Below are 27,955 nucleotides of genomic sequence, written 5' to 3'. Positions count from 1 at the left end.
AAATTACTGTAAGATAAATACATAAGCAGTGCAACTGGGATGGGAGAATTTTTTCAGTAGAATAGTTCTTCCTATGTAGTGGCAATACCTGCCACGTGTAGTGCTTCTCCTGACTTTGCAGTCAAACTAGGGATGACCTACCTGGTAATGGAGAACCCTTCAGATTCCCCTTTATGCAAACTAAAAATAAAAGCATCAGGACAAAGACATGCATGAGTCCAAATTTTCTCTGTGCACTCTCACATCTGTAAGACCCTCTGTCAGTCTGCCTTCTGTCATTTGTGAACCATAAAGCCAACAAAGAATAAATTACAAGCAGAGTCAAACAAGGGCTTTATCTATGTTAACTGAGATTGTGAATCCTGGGAAGACCCATGTGAACAGGATTAGCTTGTCATTATATGGAATTTGTTCCCTGCACATTGTCAGTACTTTTATCCAATGAAAAACTTCATTTTATAAATAAAATATAAAGTGTATATGAGAAACTGGGATTTTCCATCCAAACAAAGAAGAAAAAAATCCTAGCTCCACAGCTGCGGGGCTCAGTTCAAAACCCAAATGCATAGTTTAAGCCATGGTTGATGTCTATATGTAAATTTGAAAGGATATCAATACCTGAAAAAAACCCGACTTCCATCAAACCTTTCAGAAATCTCTCGATTTGTTTCTGTCAACATTACCAAGATGTTGATGAACAGTAAGAGTTCCTACGGACAAGTGTGGCTTTGTCTCACACGTGTATCGTGCCACTTCCATGGTCTTTAAGAATGCCAGTTTTGACAGACCTTATCAGACAGCTGAAGACAGGAAAAAGGAGGGTTTCCCCTCTAATTTTCAAGCTTGGTGGCAATAATCCTTCAAGCAACACAAAAGAGGTTCAGCACACTTAATCTAACCAGATTAGCACCAAGTCTGAGACCCATGGTTTTGGCATAACTTTCTGCCGTACTAAGGAGAAAGAGTGACGACAGAGGAGTCTATGCAAATAATTCAAAAGCAGAGAATATTTTTTGCACCATTAGGAGAGATTTTTTTGGTAAAATATCTGCTTGTGTGTTAAATGGAGGTAAGGAGCCACTCTGTATTTTCACTATCTTTTCATCTTGACAAACCTTCAAGAAAAAGGGAGACACGGGGTTGCAAAATGTGATAGGATAGTGAAACACCCCTCAGGTGTGCCTGCAAGCTCACCTGCCGTGTGGGAGCTGGTCAGTATGACAGTGGGTGCTTGAATGCTGCAAGAATTGTTGGTAATTGACTGTCCATCAATGGAAACTAAAATTGACTTAGATTCTCTCCTGTTTCTTTTCTCTTTCAGATACGTTCAGAGGGTAGCCTTGTGGATGGCCCCGGAGCAGGCCAGATGGAACAGGACAGAACCAACCATGTTGACGGCAATAGATTGAGTCCATTTCTAATACCGCAGTCTTCTCACGTTTGCCAGGCAGAGCCTTCTGCGGTGAAGCTACAGAATGGAAGTCCAGCAACAGAGAGGCCTGAAGTTGAAGTAAACGGAGACCACAAGAGGCTATTCATTAAAAGCAATTATGGAGTGCCCCACCTGAAGGGAAGTCCAAACAACCGCATTAGCCCCGACCTTTTACAAGAAAAAAAAGTGTATTCCAAATATATGCAAAATGGTGGGATAAAACGCACTTTTAGTGAGCCCTCTCTGTATGGACTTCATGAGAGCAAAAAAGCGAAACAAGACAAAGAGGTAAACGGAGAAAAAGCTGAGCCAGAGGATAGTAATGAAAAACCAAGTGTCTCCAATTGTTACAGTGAGCAGAAACCCGAGAGTTTTACAGGACAAGAAAATGAAGTTTCAGATTTGATACAGTCTACAAGATACAACAGTGGTGGTTCAGAAAACCCTCATGACCTCCTGATTCAGGATGAGCAGGAGCGGGAAAACATTCATTGCCCCAACAGGGACATTGTCTTACTACTTAAGAACAAGGCAGTGCCAATGCCTAATGGTGCTACAGTTTCTGCCTCTTCCATGGAAAGCATGCATGGTGAACTCCTGGAGAAAACACTGTCTCAATATTATCCAGAACATGTTTCCATAGCAATGCAGAAGAACACATCTCATATCAATGCCATTACCAGTCAGGCTACTAATGAGTTGTCCTATGAGACAACGCATTCATCCCATACCTCAGGGCAGATCACTTCCCCACAGACCTCAAACTCTGAGCTGCCTCAAGTGCCAGCTGTAGTGGTTACTGAGGTCTACAACACAGAAGACTCCAGTAAGCCACCTGTATTGCCAGGTAGCTGTTTGCTTCAGAAACCAGAACTACAGCTACAGCAACAGATTCCGGGCTATGATCCACACCAGTTACCCGTAGGAAACAGTACTGTTCATGGAAGCGTAGGGCAGGCTCCCAACCAAGACCTCTCTCTAAGTTCCAGCAGTAACCTGCAAGCTCAGAGTGCCACTCTGGAAAGGTTTTCTGAGCGAGCAGAAAAAAATGGTGCTTTCTTTAAACAGAACTCAACGTTTCACAAAGATTCCTCCACTCCTCCTGCTCCAGAAATGAACAGTGCACTGTCCGTCGTGGTGCGAGAAGGACACCATTCCTATGACAACAGATGTGATGAAACTCTTCCTGGGGAGATAAAGAATGAAGGGCAACAACAGGGACCAATGTCAGAACGTCCCGGCCTCAGCCAGCAACTTCACCCTCAGCAGAGACTTCCGCAGCAGGCACAAACGTCACAACAAGATATCAGTGAAAGCAACCCGCAAGCTGCTACGGCCGCCTCAATTCAGCAGCGCCCAGAAGAAATGACGCCGGCGTCAAAGCCTCCCCTCCAAAACCTGCAAGTGCGCGGAAGCGATGGTGAGTTGCAGCAACACTATCAGCTTTTCCCAGGACAGAGAGAACTCGAGATTCCTCCCGACAAAGAAAAGGACCAAGTGAAAGAGCCTGTGCCACAGGCTCAACGTTACTCAAAACCAGCCTGGATAGAACTGGTTTCCACCCAGTTCCGCCAGGGAGAGCCTCCCCAAAAGCACAGCGAAGCATTATTGCGATCAATTCTTCAGTTCCAGGCAAACACAGCCGAAACAGCCTATACAAAACAGTATGCTGGAAGTCCTGATGCATTAAAGGGGCCTTCAGGACAGCCCCAGAGCCAGAAGATAATGCAACAGGAACAAATTCCTCCGCTGTACAAAAGCGAGACCTCCCAGCTGCAGCCGCATCCCACAGCTGACCAGCAGCTGCCATTCCAGAAACACTCACCGCAGCCACAGCTCACGAAGATGGATTCCCTGCTCAAGTCCCAAGTGCAGCAACACCCTCCACAGCAGCTCCATTTCCAGCAAAGACCAGAACAACGCACGGAACAGCCTTTAGGGGCCCCATTGAAACAGCAGCACTTGAATCCCCAGCCCAGGGAAAATGAGCAATTCTTGCATTCACACATTTTGCAACAGATGCTTCAAAAACAGGCACAGCAGGTGCAACTGCCGTGCAGTCCGCAGCTAACCCCAAACCAGCAACAGGCTCTGCAAATGAAAAGTAAAGACATGCCCCAAACCATTTCCCACTCCCAAAGCAACGCTGAGCAGCTGCTAGACAGGACATCCTTCAATCAGCTTAAAGTAGATGAATGTTTTCAAACTGGGAATAAGTACATGAAATCAACTGCATTCCCACTGCATAACCCTCAGCTAGGCCTAGAGCAGGTTCCAAGCATGAACAACAAAGCTCCCCTTTACACTCAGAAAGCAAACGCTAGTCTGCAGCATCCCTGCCCAAACAACGTGCACTTGATTTCTGAGAAGAAAGAAAACACCGCAAATATCGAACACTTTGGAGCCAGCAAAATGCAGGACTTGCAACACGTGCAGTATTTTTCAAATAACTTGACCGCAAAGCAAGCTGTGAATCACTGTTTTCAAGAACAAGAGCAGCAGACACAACAAGCTTCAGTTATACAGCTACCGCCACTCCAGCAAACACAATGCTATGGTGCTAGTCTGAACCAAGATCTCCCGAGCCAACAAGCTACACAGATTCCTCAGCGGTACTTACCACACAGCCAGCAAAGTGCCCCACACTCCCAAGACCAGAGAAGCTGTCATTTGCAGTCCCAAACCCCTAAGGATTTTCAAAAGCATGCTGCTCTAAGGTGGCATCTCTTGCAAAAACAGGAGCAACAAGCATACCAGCAACCCAAAACCGAGATTGGTCCCAGTGCAGTGCGCAAGCCTATAAAAATTGAGGCTGGCACAAAGTCTAATGTCTGCATGCGTCCATCAGTTGGACAGCTGGAAAACAAAATGTGGAAAAAAACAATTAAACAAGAGAATCAGCACTTTGGCTGCGAGAACATGCAACAAAAGAGCATCATCGAGACAATGGAACAGCAGCTAAAACAGATACAGGTCAAATCACTGTTTGATCACAAGACTTTTACTATCAAATCACCTAAACATGTGAAGGTTGAAACAGCAGGCCCTATTACCATCCTATCGAGAAATACCAGTGCTGCGGATTTTGACACTCAGACCCCAATCTTAGATCAGCAAGCCAACTCGTCTGCTGAAAAAACCCCGACCAAAAGAACAGCTGGAACTGTTCTCAATAATTTTTTAGACTCACCTTCCAAGTTATTGGATACTCCTGTAAAAAATTTATTGGACACACCTGCCAAAACCCAGTATGATTTCCCGTCTTGCAGCTGTGTTGGTAAGTGCTGAGATGTACTAAAAACACACTAGTTCACAGGAAGGAAATGAGCCTTCAAGTTGGGATCACAGGGTTAGTTGGATGTTTTTGTTGGAGGATTTTTTGGGTTGGTTTTTTTAGAACAGTAATTAGTAAAGACTTATAAAACTGCAATTTTATACACTTATGCCTACTGCACTTATCCAACCCTACACACAGGCCCTTTCTCAATATTTCATAAAGCAATTACCTATTTGCTTTTTCAGTCAGAATGCTTATGGCCAGTAATGCATCTCACATCCATTCTCCTTGAGCAGCAGACATGTAATGACAACATGCTGAAAATAAAAAGTAGGTCATAACTTTGTAATCTAATTTATTTGTCAAGGTTAGATATAGCATTTATAAAATACGTCCTGGATCCAAAACTTGAGATTCTTATGCCATTTTTTGCTCTAATAGTGAAATTGCTGAAAAATTTCCCTCAGCAAAGCCTAAGCAAAGAAGGGATAACAGATTATTCCTCACTTGTTGCAAGGGTTTATCCTCCCTTTCACGCACGGCTAAAGAGATCAGCAGTTTCTTAGAGAAGCTACCCAAGCAGTGCCAAAAAAGCAGCAAGGGGAAGCCTCAGTGTTTTTTCATGGCATACCTGATCTCCAGAAGCTGGAAGAATAGAGCAGGGGGAAGCAGAGCAGAGTGACAGGCATGGCCCCATACTCTGAGCTTCCATACAGCACTGACACTGCACATAGCCAGGTCTAACAGGTACTTGCAGACTCTACTGGATAAACTATTCAGGCTGAGACAAAAAGGTTCAAGCACCAAAAATGGGGGGGAAAAAAAAAATATAAAAAAATCCTTGTTATAGTTTCATTACTGGGATTTGGTACCAACTACAAAAGAGGAAAGTTGAACCAATGCTCCTCCAAAACTGCAAAATGGACCCTTTTGCCTTTTTGAATGCTAGGGGCTATGTCTCAGAGATGATCCATGAGAACAAAAAGAGGAGGTAATGGATTTCCAAAGCTCCCAGGAAGAAAACTGGAAGCCAGTTCCTTGCTGTTCCTTGTGTTTTTTATGAGAAACAACCTACAAAATATAGGGTTTTTGAAAACACTGAAGTTGTTTGGGTTTTTTTGCTTGAGACAGCTTATCCAACGTAGTTGGCGCAAGTTTTTCTGGCAATCGTTTCATTATTCTCAGTATTTTTTTAGCCAGTACTGCAACCGCTAACTAAGCTAAAAGAGCTTATTCTCCACTTGCATTTTAATTCTTCAGCCTCAGCAGACTCTCTAGTAAATAAAGGAGCATGAAACTTAGTTCCTGTCCTCTTTGAAGAACCCAGTGCCACAGTGTAATCGATAGGGCTTATTGTTCTTTCCTACCAATACTTGTCCTTAGGAAGATGAAATTCAGTCATTCCCCCATTGACACGTTCAGGTTTATAGCATGCCTTCATCATGCTTCTGGAGGCTGTACATCAAGGGCAGCATCACCTCATCCAGCTTTTGGAGTTAGCATGGCAGGCAGCATAAAGTCAGCCTTCAGACAAGTCAGCAGAGCTCCACCGTCTCCTCCCGAACCCAAGCAGAGCCTCGCCACTTCTTTTTCACTGCTGGAGCCTATCTCCTGGTATCGAACCAAATGTATAGCATATATTGTGAATACTGACATGGTTCTACCTACACACAGAAAACCGAGGCCATGTTCTTAGCATACAAGCATTTTGACTAAGACTTGTGCAGGATTTCTTTCAGCAAACTTTTTTTTTTTTTTTTTTTTTTCATTTCAGAGAGTCTTTCTGTGGGTGGCAGAAATTCTCTATATAACCTTTACTGGCCACTTTCTCAAGCTGTAGGTTCCTACACAATAACATGTCTGCTGAAAAACAAGTACCATACAGCTCACTAATGTCAATATTTACCATTATTATCCCATTTATCCTCCTTTCCAGATACTGGGAGAGGAGGAAGTGGGAGAAGGAGAAACAATTGTTCAGTGATAACAGGAGAATGCCTTTTGAATTTCAGTGTAGAGCCCGAAATGTGAAACAACTGTTTGTACTAGCAAAAGGCACACAGTCCGTATCATGGCTATTTGCAGGATTAGCCACATGCTTTGCATGTTTTGTACAAATTGCGTGGGCATACTTTAGACATAAGTGTTTGAAAACTCTGACCCCAGACCCATACAGCAGTATTCTAATGAGCTAGATGTAACCTTTACAATGTGACTTTTTACATGAAAGAATTAAGCTTCGAAGTAATAACCTTTATTTTGTTTTAAACAGAGCAAATTATTGAAAAAGATGAAGGTCCTTTCTATACCCATCTAGGAGCCGGTCCTAATGTGGCAGCTATTAGAGAAATCATGGAAGAAAGGTAATTAGTGCAAAGGCACAGGGCAGATTAACGTTTATCCTTTTGTGGATGTCAGAATTTTTCCAGCTTTTGCACATAAAGAAATAAACAATTGCAAATCAAGTAATTACTTGTAGGCTTAGCTACTCCAGTGTTGCCAACATTACGCACTGTGCTATTCACCAGAGAGTCACAATATTTGACAGGGCTAATAGTCTGCTGGCTGGCACAGGCTCTGCACTTTGAGACAGATGCCAGCAAACCCAAGCAGGAACAAGTATTCACCAGCCTGCCAAGCAAGACGGTTGGCAATGGCTGCAAAAGCAGGCACGGACCTGGTGTTCCCTCTGGGTAGGAGAATGCCAAGGTAGAAGGAAGATGAAGAGTGGAATAACAAACTCCAAAATTAGCTCTCCCCAAAAAAATTACTAAGTAGATTTAGCCCTTTAGGGTTGTACTGTATAACTCGGACATGTCCAGAGGAGAGCCACGAAGTTTTTGGATAGGATTTCAGCCCAAGAATTGATAAGTAGTTTTGTGAAAAAACATCCCCCTTCCTTGGAGTTGCACAAAAACAGCCTTATCTTGATTGTGGACAATCCCTGTATCATGTTGCATCCTATGATATATTTATTACATCAAAACCAACCAAACCAGGAATTTTGAACGGCACAGAATGGATACATGATCTGTGCTATTTAAAAAGATGCAGAAGTGCAAAACCCATGAGCCTTTCTAAAGTATTTAAATTAAAAACTGTCACAAAAGTGACTTCTGCACTGTGAATTCTGCATTCTGCTTTACTCGTAGCTTTTGGCTTGCATAGACATTAATGGCCAGATTTTGAGAGGTATCTGGGAATTCAGTTCCCCTCTGAACAAACAAGCAAACAAAAAGCTCCCCAGTAAGTCAGAGACAGATGGGAATTTGATTTGGTAATACCTTAAAAATCTGGACTCCAGAACTGCAAGGAAACTCCAATTAGTCGCAGAACCAAAAGCAAATGGGCGTTATTGCAGTGCTGTGTCTGAGCTAAGGAGTGTCGTTTCTTAGCAAGGTCTGTTAGCTTCTGCTCATCGCTGCTCAACCATGGACCGCTTAGGGCATATTAAACCCTTCAGATTACCCCTAAGTCCTAAGGTCCTTTCTCTTTCTGAGCACCTCCTTCCCTGCGACTCCTGCGCAGGGCTTGCCCCAATACTCGCTTTCAGCTTTGTGAGCAGCTTGAATGCATGTAAGCTACATAAATCGGCTTCTTCCTGCAAAGGGAGAGCGAACACTGACCCTCCTGAGAAGCTTCTTACAATTTGTTATCTCCAGCACTCTCACTGACTGGTTAACTCTTTAGTGTTTACATATAATAAATAAAAGAGGAAAGTCATTCATGTCATGTCAATTATTAGAGATGAAACTAGAAATGAAAATCATTTCTTTACTTTGGAATGTAATTTTTCATCCTTAATATTGACCTCACTTTTTTTTTTCCTGTTTTTTCTTTTTTCTTTCTTTTTTTTTTTTTTTTTGCATTTAATTTCATTTCATGTTGGCAGAAGGAAATCCTGAGAGATTATAGATAACATGCATCTACTCAGCCAGGTTCAGCAGAGTATAGCAGCAGCCACTTGAACAATGGCTAGTTTTCAACTGTTCATATGGTATGAACTGTGCGATTCCCTGACTGAAGAACTCCAGAACTCCTCCTCGTTAGTTAATTTTGTATCCCTGAGTAAAAAAAGCACTTAACTATAAAGATACTCTCAAGCACATGTGTGCAGTTGGTGACACTAATCACAACTGAATATGGGAATATTGACTATATTGAATATTGACTTTTAAGGTATATCAGCACTGCCAAACAAACCAAGAGTTGGATTTAGACTTGCAGTTAATATTTTAGCTATACCAGAACAAATTTCTTGCAGAATCCATAGTTGATACATACCTTTTACCTCTCCCTTCTCCCAATCCCTACTTCATGCTCAGGGAGTTTTGCTCTGGTTTTAAAGCCGATCAGATATGGCCTGAAAGCAAGCATGACAAACATCAGGCACAAATTCCTTTGTGACAGTTGGAAAGATTTGAGACAAAGTCCATTTCATTTCCAGTGTGCAATGTACAACATATTTCTATAGCAGCATCCGCACAGTTGTCCTGCAATCCAGATTAGCAAACTGATAGAAAATGTTAAGATTTAAAAATGTTTTTTTGATGTGGTTAATTAAAGAAACAAGTGTATACTAACATCCAAGCCTAAGTAGGAAAAAGTGACCTAACAGTTGCCTGCAGAACATGTGTAGTACAACTTGATTTTATTTGTATAATTTCCTGTGACACTGAAATTTCACAATGAGATCATATCTAAAAATAAGCATTTTTCATTTCCTTTACAGGACAGAAGTTTAAATACAAATATTTGCTCTTAAGTATGTCACTGAGATTTTAGTGCAAAAACAAGAGGGATGAAAGGTCAAAAGTTCTCAAAGCATTAATAAATGGCTGCATAACAGGAAGGAACTATCTTGATTGCTTTATAGGTAACAGGCAAAGAACAAGGAGATTGTGATTTAGTCCTCACACTTGGTTATTTAAAACAAAAAAGAAAAAAAAGAAAGGGTAAGGCCAATGAGACCAGCAGATACAAGAAATGGGGATGGAAGTGCAATTTGCCGAGTCCCCAAAATGCAGCCAAGTCAATGTGGTAGCTGGATTTGCTGCATATTTCCACCTGATCCATCAGAAGATGTGGAAAGTGGATCCCATTTGCTCAGGGTAACAGCACTACTTGCATGTGGGGCTAGATTCTGCCCTGATGCACTAATCACCTTGATTAAATGCTTCAGCTAGAGCTGAGCTTGCCCGCCTTGGTCGCAAAAAAACGCACAAATGGCATCATTTGAGCACACTTTGTGATCCTAATTCAGTATAGAAGTCAGGCAGAAATAAGTAAGTAACAACTTATGAGCAGATGATAAAGTAAAGGAAATGGATATGATGCAAATTAATCATGACTTAACTGATTCACACTGTATCTAAGCCAGAAACAAGGACAGAAAATTAAGGGTGACTACTGCATGTCTGCTGTACCATGACAACTTAATTATATACATTTCAGAGTAGTAACTTTAAGTTTAACCCAGAAATTAAAGAACAATGTAAAATTCCTCCCCAAAACAGAGAGACTTCAAGTCCACTTTTCCAAATGTCATCTATAACAAATTCTCTACAGAAACAGTTAAAAGTCTTGGGAATGTAAATGTGATATGGATAATTTTTACTCATCTGTGATGTACATCTCTTAACATATCAACCCACCACTATAATAAAATCAGCAAGATAAACCGCATTGCGCATCCCTCCCTGTAATTCATAGTGTTTATTTTTTTAAGATAAGACTGGCAAATGTGCTCCATCTTTTCAGTGTTCATGCAGAACCAAACAAATATGCTTATTGTACATATTTTTGTTTGTTTAAGATTTGGACAGAAAGGTAAAGCTATAAGGATTGAGAGGGTTGTCTACACTGGGAAAGAAGGCAAAAGTTCTCAAGGATGTCCAATTGCTAAATGGGTAAGTGATGTACACAAATGTTAAAGACTAATCTAGTTCAGTGTGATGGTTCATGTAAGCAGACAGCACATAGCTGACACTATGACACTTACAATAGCTAAAAGTGTAACGGCAGCAGTACCACAGAACGCCTGTAGCCTGCTCCCAGCCCTGCCTCTTACACTCCGTTTACTTGTTGCATGGAGAACAGCAAGAATAAAATTTAGCTTAAAGGTATGAAAACCTGAGAAGGAAGGCAATTTCGCTTGGATTTAAGATTCACAACACCAGACATTTTCATTGCTGTTTAATTTTAGCTTACAGATAAGTCCAGTAAGTGCACTACTGTGATGTTTTTAAAATGCACTCCCCATTTGAGTGGCATTAGGATGCCCTCTTAGCAAACACTGTTGAACTTTGGCACAAATTACCAAATGGTTTGGGTAGGCTGGGGAAAGGCAGGATGAGGAAAAACTGATACATGATTACAGTCTTTATGCATGGTAGACTGCACCTTCTTTTCAGAAATACCCACAGTAGCACAAGCACTGAGAAGCAAGGACACTTTTATTTGAACAACATCTACTGCTCCTCTCATCACTGTAATGTTTGTATGTAGTAAGGGCAGGTCACAAAACTGAGCGGCCAATTACAAGTTGAGCTGCTTAAGTTTGGGAGGGAAAGGGAGAGAGCTCCTATGTCCCTTATTTAGTCCCTCCCTTAGCTGCCTGCCTTTCCCCGCATGGCTCGTGCCCTCAGCGCAGGTGTCCACCATCCCCCTCTGTGCGAGGAGGCATCTCGCTGCTCACTTCCTTTTGCCCGCTAATCAAATGGGGCCACTTGTACCATAGCGCAAATTCAGGAGAATACTCCCACTGAATCAGAGCACAGGGAATACCTTTACAAAGCTGGTTCCCACCACCATGACTTTCCATGCCATCAGTCAAGCTTAGGCTCTTAGAGTCAGCTTCATTAAACAGAAAGGTCCATATCACTAAATGAGAAAAATGGAACAAGTTTCCAGAAACAAAGAGTAAGACAGAAATAGAAGTATTCTCCCCACATGCGCACTGATGCTGAGGTTTCCTGTTCTCTTGCCCTTCACATTAAGAAACGCATTGTTTGTGTTGGGGCTCCGGGGGTGTGTGTTACTGTGCATGCAGGTAGTCCGCAGAAGCAGTCAGGAGGAAAAATTACTCTGCTTGGTGCGCGAGCGAGCGGGCCACACATGTGAGACTGCCGTGATTGTGATTCTCATCCTGGTCTGGGAGGGAATCCCAACAAGCCTGGCTGACAAGCTCTACACCGAACTCACCGACACCCTGAGGAAGTACGGCACGCTCACGAACCGGCGGTGTGCCCTGAATGAAGAGTAAGTAGAACAAAGGGTATGCTTGCCAAACTTGCAACCCCACCTTCAGCCTCTGACCTGGCATCCCCACTCATGTTATCATCCTGAAATACGCATAACCTTTCCAACTATTTCAGGCAGTTTGAAAACCTACAAACCTTGTGAGAAAAGCAAATGTTCTTATAAATCAGGGAAAAACATCTTCCCAGAGTTGTGACACATCTCACTATATTTAAAGGAATAGATCTCAGCAGGGCCCAGGACAGCAGATACTTCAACCTTGAAATAAAAACTAGATGCACTAAATCATACTGTAAACCTACAGAAGCTAGCCTGCATCTAAAGAAATTGGACTATAGCATTTTCTCATGTCTTTCCGCCAGCGAAGAACATTTATACCAAACTTAACATATCTATCACTGTATGTTACTTTAGCTTCGTGGGTAGCGTCATATTTCAGGAATTATTGCTTAGCCCCTGTCGGAGGGCTCCTGCATTCTTGCAGTGCCGTCAGCATATGCCCTTTTTGGGTATCATGAACATCACTACCTAACAAGGCACCATGCAAATATACCATCTTTCGAGAAAGCCAGATTTCTCACAGAAGCGTAGAAACCCCATAGTCCTTGCTTTGCAACCATGAAATGATTCACTCCAGTAAATTTTTCTGTTATAACGTGTATGCCTCCCTCTTCCATTTCTTCATTATTTCCTGATGAAAGACAACCCAAGAGCAGTGATTCCCCAGACGCTGGTAGAATGCTGATGCCCACTGCGGGCGTGCCCCGGGATTAGCCTGCTGCTAATGGCCATATTCTCTTATTTTTTAGACGGACTTGTGCATGTCAAGGGCTGGACCCTGAAACTTGTGGTGCTTCATTTTCCTTTGGTTGCTCCTGGAGCATGTACTACAATGGTTGTAAGTTTGCCAGAAGCAAGATTCCAAGAAAGTTTAAGCTGATGGGGGATGACCCAAAAGAGGTTGGTGTCCATTTCTAAAATGAGCCTCATTTGCAAGGAAATGTTTTCTGTCACTCTGCAAATAGAGATGCAGTACAAGAGACCAGGGGCCAGAGCCCTGCCTGAATGACATACATGTAGGGTAATTAAATAACTGCCAGTCAAAACTGATTGATTCCAGTCACTGAGCCAGCTGAATTGACTGTCCAAATTCTGACAGCTGGTAAAAGCCCTGAGACTTGAAACCATGTTTGCAGGCTTTCACAATTAGAGGAAAGGGCACGGCCTGAATAATTGTGGCTGTATTAGACCTGCAATCGGGCATTCCCCAGTGGCAGAGCGGAAGTTCACCAACTGGAGGCACACAGCATTGCAACGGGGAACCAGAGCAGGCTGCATGGAGACAAACATGGTGAAACTCCAAGATGACAATAGGAAGAAGAGGGTAGGAAGACTCATTCTGCATACAGTCCTGCCCCACTGAATGTTTCCAGACTGGGCTCTGTGTTACAGCAAACTGGCAACTGTTTGAAATGAGTCAGAGTAATAAAAAAACATTGACCTTAGCCTAGGCACAAGATACCTTTGAAGTTATGACTGCGGCAACTCCTGGACACCTCCAGCTAGTCATGTGTCTGGGAGGCGCCAATGGCCCAGTCTGTTTTTTGGCAAGCACACGCAAATTTAGTACCTTGCTTGCGTACTGATGCATAATGGTCCACAGCTTTCACTGTATTCTGATGTCTTACACAAATCGAAGCATTTCTTTCACATGATCAGAGAGCCTGGTACTTCTGCATCCTATGGCCTGTGCTGAGACTTGCACACTATTTAGAATATCATCACAATTAACATACAGTTTTTCCTCCCCACTGCTCTTCTACGGCTTCAAGAATTACAGAATAGCTCTCCTTCAATCCTGCTGTGGCACAAAGCCTTCTTTATCATAGCCCACAGTACTAAACTCCCTAAATTTTCTAAGCTGGATACCTGGCCAGAGCCAGGGCACTCTTCCAACTTGCATTCCCGGATTTACTTCACATGAAAGCCAGAGCTGGGCAAGGAAGATGGTTTGTTCCCACACAAAGTCAGGGCATCCAAAGCATGTATCCAGACCAGGGGCTGGTCCCATAGCATAGACAGTTTGTAGACAACACAAGTAGGATCCTCACCAATAAAAACTAGAAGTAACACTTACAGAGGGTAACCTATGGGCCATAAAAAAGCTCCAAGTTGTGGCAGCAGCCACAAGGTCACAGCAATATATTTTTGACAATTTCATAATGTCATTTTGGAGTTCCAAACTAGGATATAGTCCCACAGTAGTAGATACAACAAACTTTTAATGCACCAAACACGTCTCTCTCAAACCCATAGGTTTTTCACAGCTCTTCACACATTCCTAAAATAGACAAACTCCTAAAACCAAAGTATACCACTCCAGCATGCCCCTGTTCTTTATGCACTTCAATTGAAAATAAGGGCTTCACATAAGCGAGGTTTTGAATTTGGGATTCTCATCCTAAGAGGATGGGGATCAACTCTGGAGTATGCTGTTAGAGTTCGTCAATTTTAAAGAGCCCAAGGAGTGTGTACCTCTCCTTTTAGAAAAAGAAGTGTGGTCATTCCTACCTCCATATCACCAACTACTAGACACATCCACAATTCTTCATTGCTTAAGAACTGGGAACTTTCTGAAGTCTGAATTATTTAAATAATTTTAAATTGCTGCACGAAAAGATATTTCAATGTGTTGAAGTGCTGTCATTGCAATGTGCAAACCCCTTAAATTAACTAGATTTACTTGGTGGACCATTCTGGTATTATTTCTCTCAAGCTTTCCTGAAGGGCATTATTTTCCCTGTTGGAGTTTTGGGAAAATAATGAGGATCATCACACTCGGATCCAAAACATTTCCATGTTGAAGAATGTGATTCTTCTTAATATAAAGCAGATTAAGATTACAGTATGTGATGTGATGTTGCAAGTATCACACTACACTACTACTTCATTACTTTAAAGGCTATGAAACAATAAAATTAAAAGGAGATTCACAACAGTTATGGTCTAAATAAGAATGATAATGGTCTAGGCCTTTACACAACTATCAGTGTAAACATAATTGTGGAAAGATCCTAACTTAGATCCCATACATACAGTATGGAAATGTCATTGAACTCTATTTCATCTCCAAACAGGAAGAAAAACTAGAATCTAATTTGCAGAATCTGTCAACCCTGATGGCACCTACCTACAAGAAGCTTGCACCTGATGCATATAATAACCAGGTATGCTGGGGAAAAGAGGAATTGGAGAAGTCATGCAAATAACCTGATTTTTACCACACTTCCCAGTGCTTCAACCTGGCACCAAACCATCACGTACATTTTGGGCCAGCATTCATAAAGACAAATAGAAATGAACAATTCCACTTAAAATACTTTCAAAAGGAAAACTAGCAGAATTTGGTCCACTAAGTAGAACAAATCTTTTCACCTACATCAACACAATAAAATTACTTCACACTTGAGCAGAACTCTTCAGCTGGATTTAGCATGATTCACCAGCCAAACTAGCAAAACAGCCATGAAGATGGTGTGAGATTGGCAACAGCGCCAGAAGGCAGCGTACCATATTGCACTCGAGTCCTGAAGCCACAGTTTCAGTTCTGCTCTCTGAAGTGGCAGACGAATTTAGTTTTCACCAAAATAATAACCATTACAAACATGCTTCTAAAGTGAAGTTTCACATTTGAACACACTCTGCCCTGCATATGCATGCAAGTGCCAGCACCACCCTTCTTGCATGAGGGGATCGTGCACGCACGTTGCCTGAGAAGCAGCGTTCGCAGATACGAGCACATTCAGAGCTGTTATGAGGTTTCCAGTTGTGGCTGTCTCTCACCTGCATTTCTTTACCAAATGTCTTTCAAATATGTGCATCAAAATTTGTCAGCATATCCCTTGCAAAACGCATACCTGCTGGCCTTCATTTTCGTTGCTCAGATTCACTACCGTTACAAAGACTCACAGAACTTATAGTCTCCAAACTATCAGCATCACTATAAACTATGACATCTTCTTTCTTTCCTGTTGCCAGCATTATGCTGTAGCAACCAGCACCAGACAGATTTTCAACTGTAATGGAAACAGTAAAGTAACACAAAACTGTCCACTTTTATTTGCTGTAAAACTCACTCCTTTACTGCATTATTTAGTAGCAACTAGACATGGTAAGCAGATTCAGTACAGACTTACTCAATTTCACTTACCCGATCAGATAATGTTTGGAGACTCATTATGGAGGAAACTGTGGCCGTGTGCCCACTAGCTGTGGTTATCTGTCCAAATATCTGAGAGACATTCTGCAAGAGAAGAAAAGAGGAAGAAGAAAAACTGAGGGGGTGGTGAACAATAAAATGGTTCTTTGCTTGGGCTCCTTTTCCCACAAAAATTCACAAAAGAACTTTTCTCCATGTAAGCCGTGATCCTGCCTGACACTTCTTGAAAATACATACTTTTACAAGTTACCTGGTGTAATAAGGTGTGCGTATAGCTTGGCCTATTTCAGGGGTTTCATGCACACCTTGTATTTGTGGAGAAACCCTGATCAAGCTCATGTCAGTGGCTTTAAAGAGAGATGATCAAGGCCTAATTTGTATGGTATTGTAAAAGGTTCTAAACCCAAAAAGCCCTAAAACCAATCCCCCCCTTTGAACCCTGAAAAGATATTCCAAATTCCCAGATTTATTCTAATCCAAGTCTGGATTGCTACTGGATTAAAATCTAGAATTGGAAAGAGTCTATTTTTCCAACTGGACCCAGCAGAACATCTCAGAGAACAGTTGCACCGATATACTTTAGTCAGACAATTATAGCCTGGATAACGTTATATAGCCTGACCACTCTCAGTTAATTCCAAAGAAGTTTACATGTCTCAAGTTTTGTTTTGTTTTTATATTCAGATTCCAGGGAAGTAAATATTCCAAATTTTTAAAATAAAGGTCTGTGAGCAGACCAGACCTCTGTTTAGTGATCTTGGATCGAGACTTGGCAAAACTTCTAATTTCACCTTAACTTAAAATGGGATCCATTAAGTTCCATTAAGTATAGCTTTTTGCATTAACTTGAAAGGTTCAGGAATTTCGGCAGAGCATTTTACAAACATGGTTTCATTTTTAATTTTCTAAATAAAACATGAAACCCTCATTTGTCTAAGGCTTAACCTTCCATTACAAAAAGTCCTTTATTTTTGTGTAAGGTTTATTGTTACATCATCAATTCTTTGTAAAGCTCCTTAAAAATAGTGCATGGGTAGAAAGTACTGTCTTGACTGAATTATGTCTCTTTTTGGTCAGGGGTAAGAGTTGTACTAAAGCTAATGAAATATACGTGTAGCACACCAAAATATTACAAATCAAAAAGCAAATTATTATTTTTCATGAAGTCATTCTGAAGTCAGTTTTCTAAAGCCATTTTCCCTTAACAGCTTGGTATATTTCCAGTCTACACAAACATATCGCTCTTACAGTGCCAGATGCTGAAACCATGCACTGCATTTGTCATGTAAAAACACCAACCACTGGCAGAGAATCAAAAGTAATACACAAGGAGAAGTATTATTGGCCAATTTCACAATCACACCAGAGATGAAAGGTAACAGGGGACAAAGCAGCAAGGACTGAAGTACAGATACAAAATTGTCATCAAATAGCTCGATTTTATTTGCCTTCAAGATCCGTATGTTGCCCCCTCCAAGGCATTAGGATTCATGCACGTTGCCACAGCAGAGCGCTCAGCGCCGATTCCGTGTACTGGTGCATCCAGCTCGGTTGCAGCGATACCTGTCATCTCTTTCCAGATCGAGTATGAACACAGAGCACCTGAGTGTCGCCTGGGTTTAAAAGAAGGTCGCCCATTCTCAGGAGTTACTGCCTGCCTGGATTTTTGCGCTCATGCTCACAGAGACTTGCACAATATGCAGAATGGGAGTACACTGGTAAGTCTGTGATGCATATAGCCTCCTTACTCCCGCACTAATTTCGTACGCTTAATTCATTATCTCCTGTCTGTTTAAATCTATACTTGCATAACGCAGATTGCTAAAAAAAGAAACATTAAGCAGTAATTGAGCTTATTACTCCCTACATATTTTTTCATTCAAACGAATGAGACTTATGGTATAGGTTTAATATAGAAGTGGTAAAAGAGAAACCGTGGAGACAATGGAAAGAGGGTCCCAGGAGGGCTGAAGCGCCTGTTTCAGCATTCCTGGCACAAAATGGATTATATTTGTCCTCTTGAAACACTTTTTTTTTCCTAACAACTTTGCATTATATCTTCTAATAAAATAAAAACGGAAACAAATAACTTCTTTCCAGGAGAGTTTTGGAAGTCGTGGATTTTATTCCTGCTTGGGTTGAGCAGAAAGTCTGCAAGCCTTGCTATCCTTTTTATTGTACACATGCCGTTTACTGTCTTCGGTTCTGATCTCTATCATGTACAGCAAAGGTTCTGTAGAACATACACATTGAAAACCAGCTTGTTTTTCTGGTATCAGATTATTTCTGTTCCCTGCCTACTCTCTCTCTGACAATATAGTGAGAAAGAGTAATCTTCAGTTCTGAATAGTCATCATGTTTGTTATTTGAAGCAACTACCTAGATTCACAGTGGAGCCCTTATTATGACCAAAGAGAATATCTACTTTTGTAATACCAACTACATTTTTCCTGTTTCCAGGGTCTAACTTAATTGACAAGTCAACCACCACCAATACAATAAATATTTCTAGCTGAGCTTTCTTCCTAAAAAGGGCTGATGCAATGATTTTGCTACAGAATACGTCTGTATCAGCATCTTTTTTTTCCAGTGCGATCCTCCCAATACCTGTTCTAGCTGGAGCTAACACATGACACAACAGTAACTTCCTTAAATCTTATCATTAACATTACAGTGACCTGCTCCTTTGCAAAGTCCTGGAAGTTGCCATTGTAAGGGGCCTGAAATACAATGGCAGTATGTTATATTGCACACTATTTCTAATAGGTAGCTAGCAGAAAAATCTTCAGGTGAGTACAAGGTTCCAGGTTCCACTGTTTTAGCTCTCTAGCCCCACAGTACAATGGATCACACAGTTTATTTCACATTAGGGTAATTACTAACTATACTGTTTATTTGAGCACAAGTACAAGAAAAAAAAAATAATATATATATACCTTCTGTTTCTATTAACACTGTCCAACAGAGCAACAGAAGAAATGAAATTGCAGGCTTGCCATGATAAACATAAATTGCACAGAAACTTACAGGATACAAATAGCTTGCCAGATGCCAACGCTGACAGTGGCAAGGCAAGGTAAAATGCACAGGCTAGTATTTCAGATCTCCGTCTCAGACTGGTTTGAGAGAGTTACTCTAACACACCTTTCCAACAGGTTTGCACACTAACTAGAGAAGACAATCGTGAAATTGGCCAAACACCAGAAGACGAGCAGCTCCACGTACTCCCATTATACAAAGTCTCTGATGTGGATGAGTTCGGAAGCACTGAGGGCCAGGAGGAGAAGAAGAGGAATGGCAGCATCCAGGTCCTGACCTCTTTTCGCCGGAAAGTAAGGATGTTAGCAGAGCCCGTTAAGACCTGTCGGCAAAGGAAGCTAGAAGCGAAGAAAGCAGCTGCAGAAAAGCTTTCCTCCTTGGAGAATGGGTCTAACAAAGCTGAAAGAGATAAGTCTGCTGCAGCACGCAACAAGCAAGGCAACTCGGAGGCAGCAGGTCATGCAAAGCAGCTAGCAGGTAAACACATGAATCGATCGGGATCTTTATCAACAGCGGTAAGCTTCCTAGAAATTAGGGCCACTTCTAACGAGTCTCAAGAAAACCATTATTCTCAGCCCAAGAACATTTTAAAGTGAAAAGGGAAGAGAATTCTTGAAAGTAAATATCAATATTGTATATTTATAAATACTGGAGTGTCAAATTGTGGTCAACTCTGGAGAAGCAAAAAAAAAATATGTTGTTTGAGAAATCCTTTATTGTTGTATAGTTAACAGCTGTAGAAACCTGGTGCTTTTGCAAACTCTGCTTGCCATCCAGTGTATTGTAAAGCACCTTTAAAAGACTAGTAGTGCTAGAAGCCATGAAGAGAAGTGTGTGATGCCGCTGCCAAACAAAGAATGACCTACACATCACTCACTGTCTGCCACTGTTACAGAGAACCTCCTAATTTGAGGGGATTCAAGCTTAACCTCGTTACCACTATTTATAGTCTCTGCTTCAAGACCAAAAGCAGAGCAGGTTTTTCCATAGTGAAGTAAGAGTCTAAAAATCCACTTAACAATCCCTGGCAGTTTTCATCAGTAGATTTGTGAGTCCTGAGCAAAGGAATTCATCATGACTATTTTATTGTTACAGCAACTTTCTCAGACAGGAGAAAAGAGATACATCCAAGGCCACCCAGAAGGTCACTGAAATACCTATGAATAGAAGCCCCCTGTCCCGTGACCCAGGCTAGGGTTGTAACTGTTAAACAATGCCATTTCACTTTAATGAATGATGGTTTTGCTCTTAATGTCTTCAGTTAATCATCTCGCTTGTTACTGAACTGTTCTATCAGTGAACATCACCATTGGTGTTTTACATAAAGGTAGGGACATTTTTTTGAGACAGTTCTATTAATACAGATGAGAAGAATTATTTATTCTTGGTGAAAAGGAGGTCATCTTGTGCATGGCTGTTGTGAGCACTTTGATGCTCCATTTCATGGGCTACTTAGATGATGATTCAACTCTCTGGATTTTGTGCATGTGACTCTGAACAGATTGCACTGTCCTCTTTTTCCCCATTGCCACTAGCATCTGATCTCACTGGATACATGCCAAGAAGGATGAGTAGCCTTAGTATTTATTCAGCTTCTTAAAGGATGGTATTTGAGATACGAGAAAGGGAACCTCTGTTAATGTATCATCATGAGATACTTTTCTTAGAAATTTCATAGATCCGTATCATGAAGAGGCTACAAAGTGTGTGGTTTGTTGGGGTTTTTTAAAATAAAAGCTTGTTTGTTGTGTGTTTTTTTTCTTCTTTTCACATCTACAGATCTTTTACGTCTTTCAGGACCAGCCACACAACAACAACAGCAGCAACATCCACAGCGCACTCTCCCTAACAACGCTCAGTCAAATCCTATTAACTCTTACTCGGGTTCAGGTTCTACAAATCTCTATGTAAGGTTGCCTAATCCAGCCAATGCTTATCCAGGCTCTTCATACACTTCAGATCCCTATGGAGGGTCCAGTCCCGTGAACCTCTATACAACCTCATCACAGCCTGCGGGGTCTTATTTGAATTCTTCCAGTCCCATCAACCCTTATTCGGGATCGTTAAGTCAAAATAACCAATATCCACCCTACCAATGCAATGGAAACATACCTATGGACAACTGCCCCTCTTACTTGGGCTCCTACCCTTCCCAGCATCAGCACATGGACTTGTATAGTTGCCAGAGCCAAGACCATATGTCTAAACTAAGTCTACCGCCCATTCAAACATTATACCAGCATAGATTTGGGAATAACCAGAGTTTTGCTCCCAAGTACTTGAATTATGGAAACCAAAATATGCAGGTAGACTCCTTCAGTAATTGCACCATCAGACCAAATGTACACCACATAGGGTCTTTTTCCTCTTACTCCACCCATGAGCCTGATGGCCATTTTATGGAGGTTGCCTCGAGGTTGAAATCTAACCTGAGTAATCCGAGCATAGAGTATGCCTCTATGAGTAAAACCAGTGAACATCACCACGTGCAACCCCCTCCACATTTAGCACATGACTATCATTCTGCTCCAAGCATGTTTAGTGGTCCTCCTAATTCACTGCATCTCCAAAATAAGGATAGCGAAATGATTTCACATGCAGTTAATGGTTTGTCCAACATGCTTCCAGGTCAAAACCATGATAGGACTACTCCCCAGGGTGGTTTAGATAAAACTGATGTGCTGAATCCGGAAAAAGCAGAGGATCCCGATGAAGTCTGGTCAGATAGTGAGCAGAGCTTTCTGGATCCAGAAATTGGAGGAGTGGCAGTTGCTCCATCTCACGGCTCAATTCTCATAGAGTGTGCAAAACGTGAGCTCCATGCAACGACCCCCTTGAAAAACCCCAACAGGAACCATCCCACCAGAATATCCCTTGTCTTTTACCAGCACAAGAGTATGAATGAGCCAAAACACGGTCTGGCTCTCTGGGAGGCAAAGATGGCTGAGAAGGCAAGAGAGAAAGAGGAGGAGTGTGAAAAGTACGGTCCAGACTATGTGCCTCAGAAATCTTACAGCAAAAAAGGAAAGCGGGAGCCTGCTGAGCCACACGAACCCTCAGAGCCAACGTACGTGCGCTTCATCAAGTCTCTTGCACAAAGGACACTGTCGGTCACCACAGACTCCACAGTAACTACATCTCCATATGCCTTTACACGGGTTACAGGGCCTTACAACCGATATATCTAACTTCACACCTTTGTTGGTTACCTCATTTGAAAAAAAACACCTTGTCGGTAGGGTAGTTCTTCTGTAGGTTTTGGGGAAGGCAAGGGTGGAGAAGAAAACAGTGTTTTTACGAAACTCATCAGTGGAAAAAGCCTCGGCACACCAGCAAAAAGAGGTAATCTCACTAGAGCACTTATTTTCCGCTGATCTTTAAGTGGTCACAGATGGCACGTAGGAAACAAGACCAAAGCATCCTATGCAAAAACAAAAACAAAACAAAAAAGTGTTTCGCAATTTACATTTGAAAACACTGGCTCCATTACTGAAAGAGATAATCTGCAAATGGATATTTTTTTCTTACAGTTTTGCACATCTGTGGCCACTTTTAATGTCATCAAGTTTGCATAGTCATGGAACAGGAGCAAAAAAAACCCTAAAAAAATAATACTGTAGTATTACAACTGCAGGAATCTTAAAATAACATCTGGTGCTGAATCTATGATGTACTGAAATACTGGAATTATGGCTTTTTAACATGCAGTTTTTACTGTAAACTTATTAGTCTCTTGATTTTATTTAACAAAGTAGATAAGTATAAAACATAATGAATAGACAGCAAAACACTGAATTTGTTTGGATATTCTAAAACCATGGTGCTATCTAAGAGAACGGTGTCTTTATTTTAACAGTTGAACAGTTAATGCCTTTATAACAAAATGTCAATGATGTAGTCAAATGTTCTTCATCAACAGGGAGGACCTTTTCATTCATGTCTGTATTGAATTTACCTGGTGTTAAAATAAGCTTACTTTTTAACATATGGGAATTACAAAGACCTCTGGATTTTGCTCATCCAGTCAAGTCCTAGAAAAGGACAATAAAATATATAGAGAGATATTTTTTTTTAAATAGTGTTTCAAAAGCACTTTGTCTACCTAAGCTTGGCAACTTGAACAATGCTAAGGTACTAAGACATTAAAAAAAAAAAAAAGAGTTTACTTTGATTTTAAAATGCAAAGATAATTTTTTTAAACTAAAAAAAGCTTTTAAATACTTTTGTTTTAGCCATGCATCTGCTAGTGGGCTACATATCCATTTTTAATACAGTCAGTTATGGTAAAAATGGGGCTTACTGGATATAAGGGAATACTTTAGTACACAAAACACATGTTTTTCTGGTGCTCATCTCACACAGCTATACTGTAAACTGTTTTCTACAATTATTATGACAAGTTCATTGCTCAAATATGTACAGTTTTAAGGAAAGAATTTTATATTAACCACAGGTAATAATTAGCAGCATGCAACAGATTACAACTAGTTAGCTTGGGCTTCTGCTGGTTTTAAAAGATCTGTATGCTCTTCAAATACTGAATGGCAGATTGCTTTTGTGTTGATAATTATGTACATTGTGGTGTAAGTCATTTCTCGGTGCAAGCGTCCTCTTTTCCAGGAAGATTGAGCAGACCGATGCCTACACAAGATGAATGAAACAGGGTTAGTTCTGTGTGATTCCGTTGATTAAATAGAAAAAAAAAATAGGCAGCTGGCTTGCTGTGGTGGTTTTAAATCATTAATTTCTATTAAAAAAAGCAGGAGAGTTGTATAGTAAATTAAATTGTAAACAAAACTTTTTTTAACGCAATGCTTTAGTATTTTAGTACTGTAAAAATATTAAATCTATATATATTTGGGTTTTGAGCTGAATTCACATCATGGTGCTACTCAGCCTGCTACAAATATATCATAATGTGAGCTAAAAATACATTAAAAGGTTTGAGTGATGTTCCTACTTGTCATATACCTCAACACTAGTTTGGCAATAGGATATTGAACTGAGTGTGAAAGTTTATATATTGTATACCATCTTTTTCCCCCCCAATAGCCTTTGAAAAAAAACAAACAAACAAAAAAAAACAAAACAAAAAAAAAACAACCTCTCAATACTTGACATTTTAGCAAGTATAACTTGAACTTCAACTTTTTTTTTTTTTTTTTTTTTTTTTTTTGGTTCTAAAAATTCAGGGATATTTCAGCTCATGTTCTCCTATGCCAACGTGTCACCTGTGTGTATGTAAAGCTGTTGTAGGTTAAAAATATTATTCTTGGGTTTTTTGTTTTGTTTTGGGTTTTTTTTTCCAGGGATTTAATGCTTTTCTTTTGCATCCCTTCTCTAATTTTTCTTGTACATGTATTGATGTAACTAAAACTAATTTTGTAAATTCGTTAGCTCTTTTTATTGTAATGAAAGTGTTTAAGAGATTTAGAATGTTTTGCCTGTTTCAAACAAATAAACAAAAAAGAAAGTAGAATGCACTGAGCTGATTAAAGGGAAAAAACGTAAGGCAGGGGTTTGGCAAGTGACTGTTTGCTAGAGTTGTTCAAGTCACTCTCTAAACAAGGCTTCTTGGATACTGTAATAAAGAAAATAAAATATAAAAAGGTACAGTCTGTACAAGGGCTTCCCTAAACATGCAAACCTCCATGTCCCAGATATATCTTGTGCAATATACTGTAAGATTAAGTTTGGTCGAAAGAAATTTTATCTAACAGAATCACAACCTAACTCGAGTAAATCAAAGGAGGCCTTTGGGTTTAATGGTCAAATATTTATTATGGCAATTATTTTTTTTTTTAATTCTCAGTCTGTGACTTTACCCACTGCATTGAAACAAAAGTTTCACCTTTAAAAAAAAAAAAAAGATGGTTATATGTCAGATTAATTAAATCATTATAAATCTTCATCTTTAGGTGATTTTTTATTTTTTTTTAAGTCCAATATTATTCATGTAATCCATAGTAGATCTTTGGTTAATATGCCATGCACCGTCATTTGCCAAACTGCTGGCAGCAGGAGCAGGAAGCTTAGTTTGTGAATCAGTTTTGTATTGTAAATACCTGAACTGTAATTTTTGGTGTACAGAACCCTGCCTCAGTTGGAACGAATGACAAAGCAGACATAAAATTGCTTGTATAGGATTATCAGGTTGACTATAGCCATACTTGAAGATGCTTCTGAGTGGTGTCAACTTTACTTGAATGAATTTTTCATCTTGATTGACGCACAGTGGTATAAAGTTCACTTCTAAAGCTAGTGGTTAACTTGTGTAGGAAACTTTAGCAGTTTGACACTAAGGTAATGAACTTCTGTGTGCATTTTCTATGCTTATGTTCTACTTTTTTTTTTTTTTACTTTAGTTTCATTCATTTTCATGAAATGTTTGGTATGTCTATAAAAAAGAATCTGAGGATGGTTATAAATACTGTAAGTATTGTAATGTAATGCAGGTTATTTGAAAGCTGTTTATTATTATATCATTCCTGATAACGCTGAGATGTGGGTGTTTTTAATAAAATTTATATTTATTTAATGCACTCTAAGTCTGTCTTGCAGAAACTTGTCTTTCACGCTCATTTTTATCAGCTAACAACAATGCCAGCACAGTGAAACGCGGCCCCTAGCACCAGCCACGAGTCGAAAGCCCCAGGGCAACCAGACAACGGTTATAGGGCCAGGGAAACTGCTAGCCTGGGGAAATTAAATCTAAACCTGTGTTATGAGAAACGGAGGAAGTTGCGTACTTCAGCAGCTTAGAAATTGAATGCATCAACTGACATTCCAGGACAACCCAAATTTTTCAGTGAAGCAATCGCCCACACAGGTTTAGCCACCTCCATCTTCCCTGACCCAGGCATCACACTGGAACGAAATGCATCACTAGGGACTTCAAAACAGGAGCTCCAGACATCGCACCTGTCCCTAGGTCTGCTTGGACTCTTGCCTCTATGGGTTGGGACGCTAGCTGCCTAGCCCAGGGTACTGCTCAATAAAACCTGTGCTTACAGAAAAGGAGGGAGGCATTTTTATGGGCAGGAGGAGGGTGCAGAGCATCACTGCTGGTGTCCTACTGGCGTTTGTGGACATGGGTGACTACGGCATAGTCGCCGCTTGACTTTCCTCACTGCTGGAGTAACGGCCGCAAATGCCCACCTGGCAGAGGCAGGGCAAGGGGGAGACTCTGGGAGTTCATTGGTTTATTTGGGCTATTTACCTCTTTATGCATTTTTCAGTTGATTTCAAATTACTCCCAAATGGTGGGATGCTCCAGCAGTTAGTGTTACTGTGCCGGGGAGGTTTAGATTGGATATTAGGAAAAATTTCTTCACCAAAAGGGTTTAAAAGACACGTAGATGTCACACTTGGAGACATGGTCTAGTGGTGGACTTGGCGGTGTTAGGTTTACGGTTGGACTCAGTGACCTTAAGAGTCTTTTCCAACCTAAATGAATCTCTGATTAAGAAAAAACAAAATTATAAAAGCCTAAACCCTCATGTATAATCTAAATCAGACATAACCTAGAGAAAAGCAGAAACAATAAGACTGTCTGAATCGATACCAGGACATACATTCTTGCAGGCACCAGACAAAAGCTTGTTTTCATCGTCCCTTCTTTTAACTTCAAGGGATATCAGGACCAAATCCTGAAATACTCTCTTCTGTGGGAAGAGACAGAAATTGCTCTCTCCACGGTTGCAAAAATGTTTCTGTGACAATCGGTACTTGAAAGCTTTTCAAGTTTTCTTTTTTAGGACCTCAAGTTTGTTGTCAGCCCTGGTTACCCCATCATCCACCACTGCCATGCGCCTTGGGAAAGCCCCCCCACTCTCTACGTTCATATGGCCAAGTGTCCTGGGGAAGCACCGATTTAAAATTTAAAAAAAAAACAAACCTGTAATGTTCACCCCTGGCTCTCGGCATACTCCCAGATGGGAATGTCTTGAGGCAGGCTAACACGCTGCAGCAGCCAAGTGTTGCTCTTTTCTGTGCGCAGGTGCACTTTAATGCATTAGACAGCTGGAACCGACAGATGCACTCCCTTTAACAAAGGTCTATCGCCCCTTTGGCCTTCCCCAGGGAAAAAAAAAAAAATCCTGCCATCAATGAACAGTCCCACCGGCTGCCTTTTAACGTAAGTGCCTCTGTCTCCAGCGCCCTTCCCCAGGTCTGGCCTCAGAGGTGCTGCTACCATTGGCACAACGCGCCCCCGGCCAAGGCCACCGGGAAGGCAAACCACGGCTGCCGACCGCGCTTCTCCCACAGACCCGGGCTCTGCCCCAGACAGTTTGCCCCAGGGCAGTTTGCTCGTGCGCCTCAGGCGGCGGTGACCGAGGCACCACTTCGCACCACTACCCAACCCACAGGCTGCTCCTCCTGATGAATGAGTTACCACTGGGGGTGCCCAGCTGAGCATCCAGCTCCCAGAAGCAGCTTCTGCCTCGCCTTTCCTCTTCTCTTACCCATCTCTTCTGTCCTCCTCTGCCTTTTGACAGCTCACAGAGAGGACAACACGGGGGTTTTATGGGAATGCCTGAAAAGCCTGTGATGACAAGCCAAGGCAGGGTGAACAAACCCCTGGCAAAATGTCAGAGCAACAGGTGACTGTGCTCCAAGATACAGAAAAGTATCCAGCATGGAAGAGTGGGGAAAGAAAAAAAACACTTAAACAAAAGGATTTTTTTTCTGAGAAGTAAAGCACCTTACAGAAGGCGGCAGGGATTAA

General features: G+C 41.2%; 1 protein-coding gene across 1 annotated transcript in view; it reads left to right on the top strand.

Annotated features, from left to right (window-relative positions):
• TET2 (tet methylcytosine dioxygenase 2) overlaps positions 1–25,769 on the top strand; it is a 74,726-nt gene extending 48,957 nt beyond the window's left edge. Inside the window, exons 2-10 of the mRNA XM_075751512.1 lie at positions 1,322–4,709; positions 6,982–7,072; positions 10,525–10,618; positions 11,761–11,969; positions 12,779–12,929; positions 15,107–15,196; positions 17,769–17,906; positions 19,344–19,704; positions 21,007–25,769. Coding sequence (XP_075607627.1) covers positions 1,322–4,709; positions 6,982–7,072; positions 10,525–10,618; positions 11,761–11,969; positions 12,779–12,929; positions 15,107–15,196; positions 17,769–17,906; positions 19,344–19,704; positions 21,007–22,415 — 5,931 coding nt within the window. The 3' untranslated portion in view covers positions 22,416–25,769. The remainder of the gene's footprint in view (positions 1–1,321; positions 4,710–6,981; positions 7,073–10,524; positions 10,619–11,760; positions 11,970–12,778; positions 12,930–15,106; positions 15,197–17,768; positions 17,907–19,343; positions 19,705–21,006) is intronic.
• The last annotated feature ends 2,186 nt before the right edge of the window (positions 25,770–27,955 follow it).

Source organism: Balearica regulorum, chromosome 4 (assembly GCF_011004875.1).
Source record: "Balearica regulorum gibbericeps isolate bBalReg1 chromosome 4, bBalReg1.pri, whole genome shotgun sequence".
Classification (NCBI taxonomy): Eukaryota; Metazoa; Chordata; class Aves; order Gruiformes; family Gruidae; genus Balearica; species Balearica regulorum.
The sequence above is the reverse complement of the archived record's forward strand: the minus strand, read 5'-3'. Positions and strand labels throughout refer to the sequence as shown.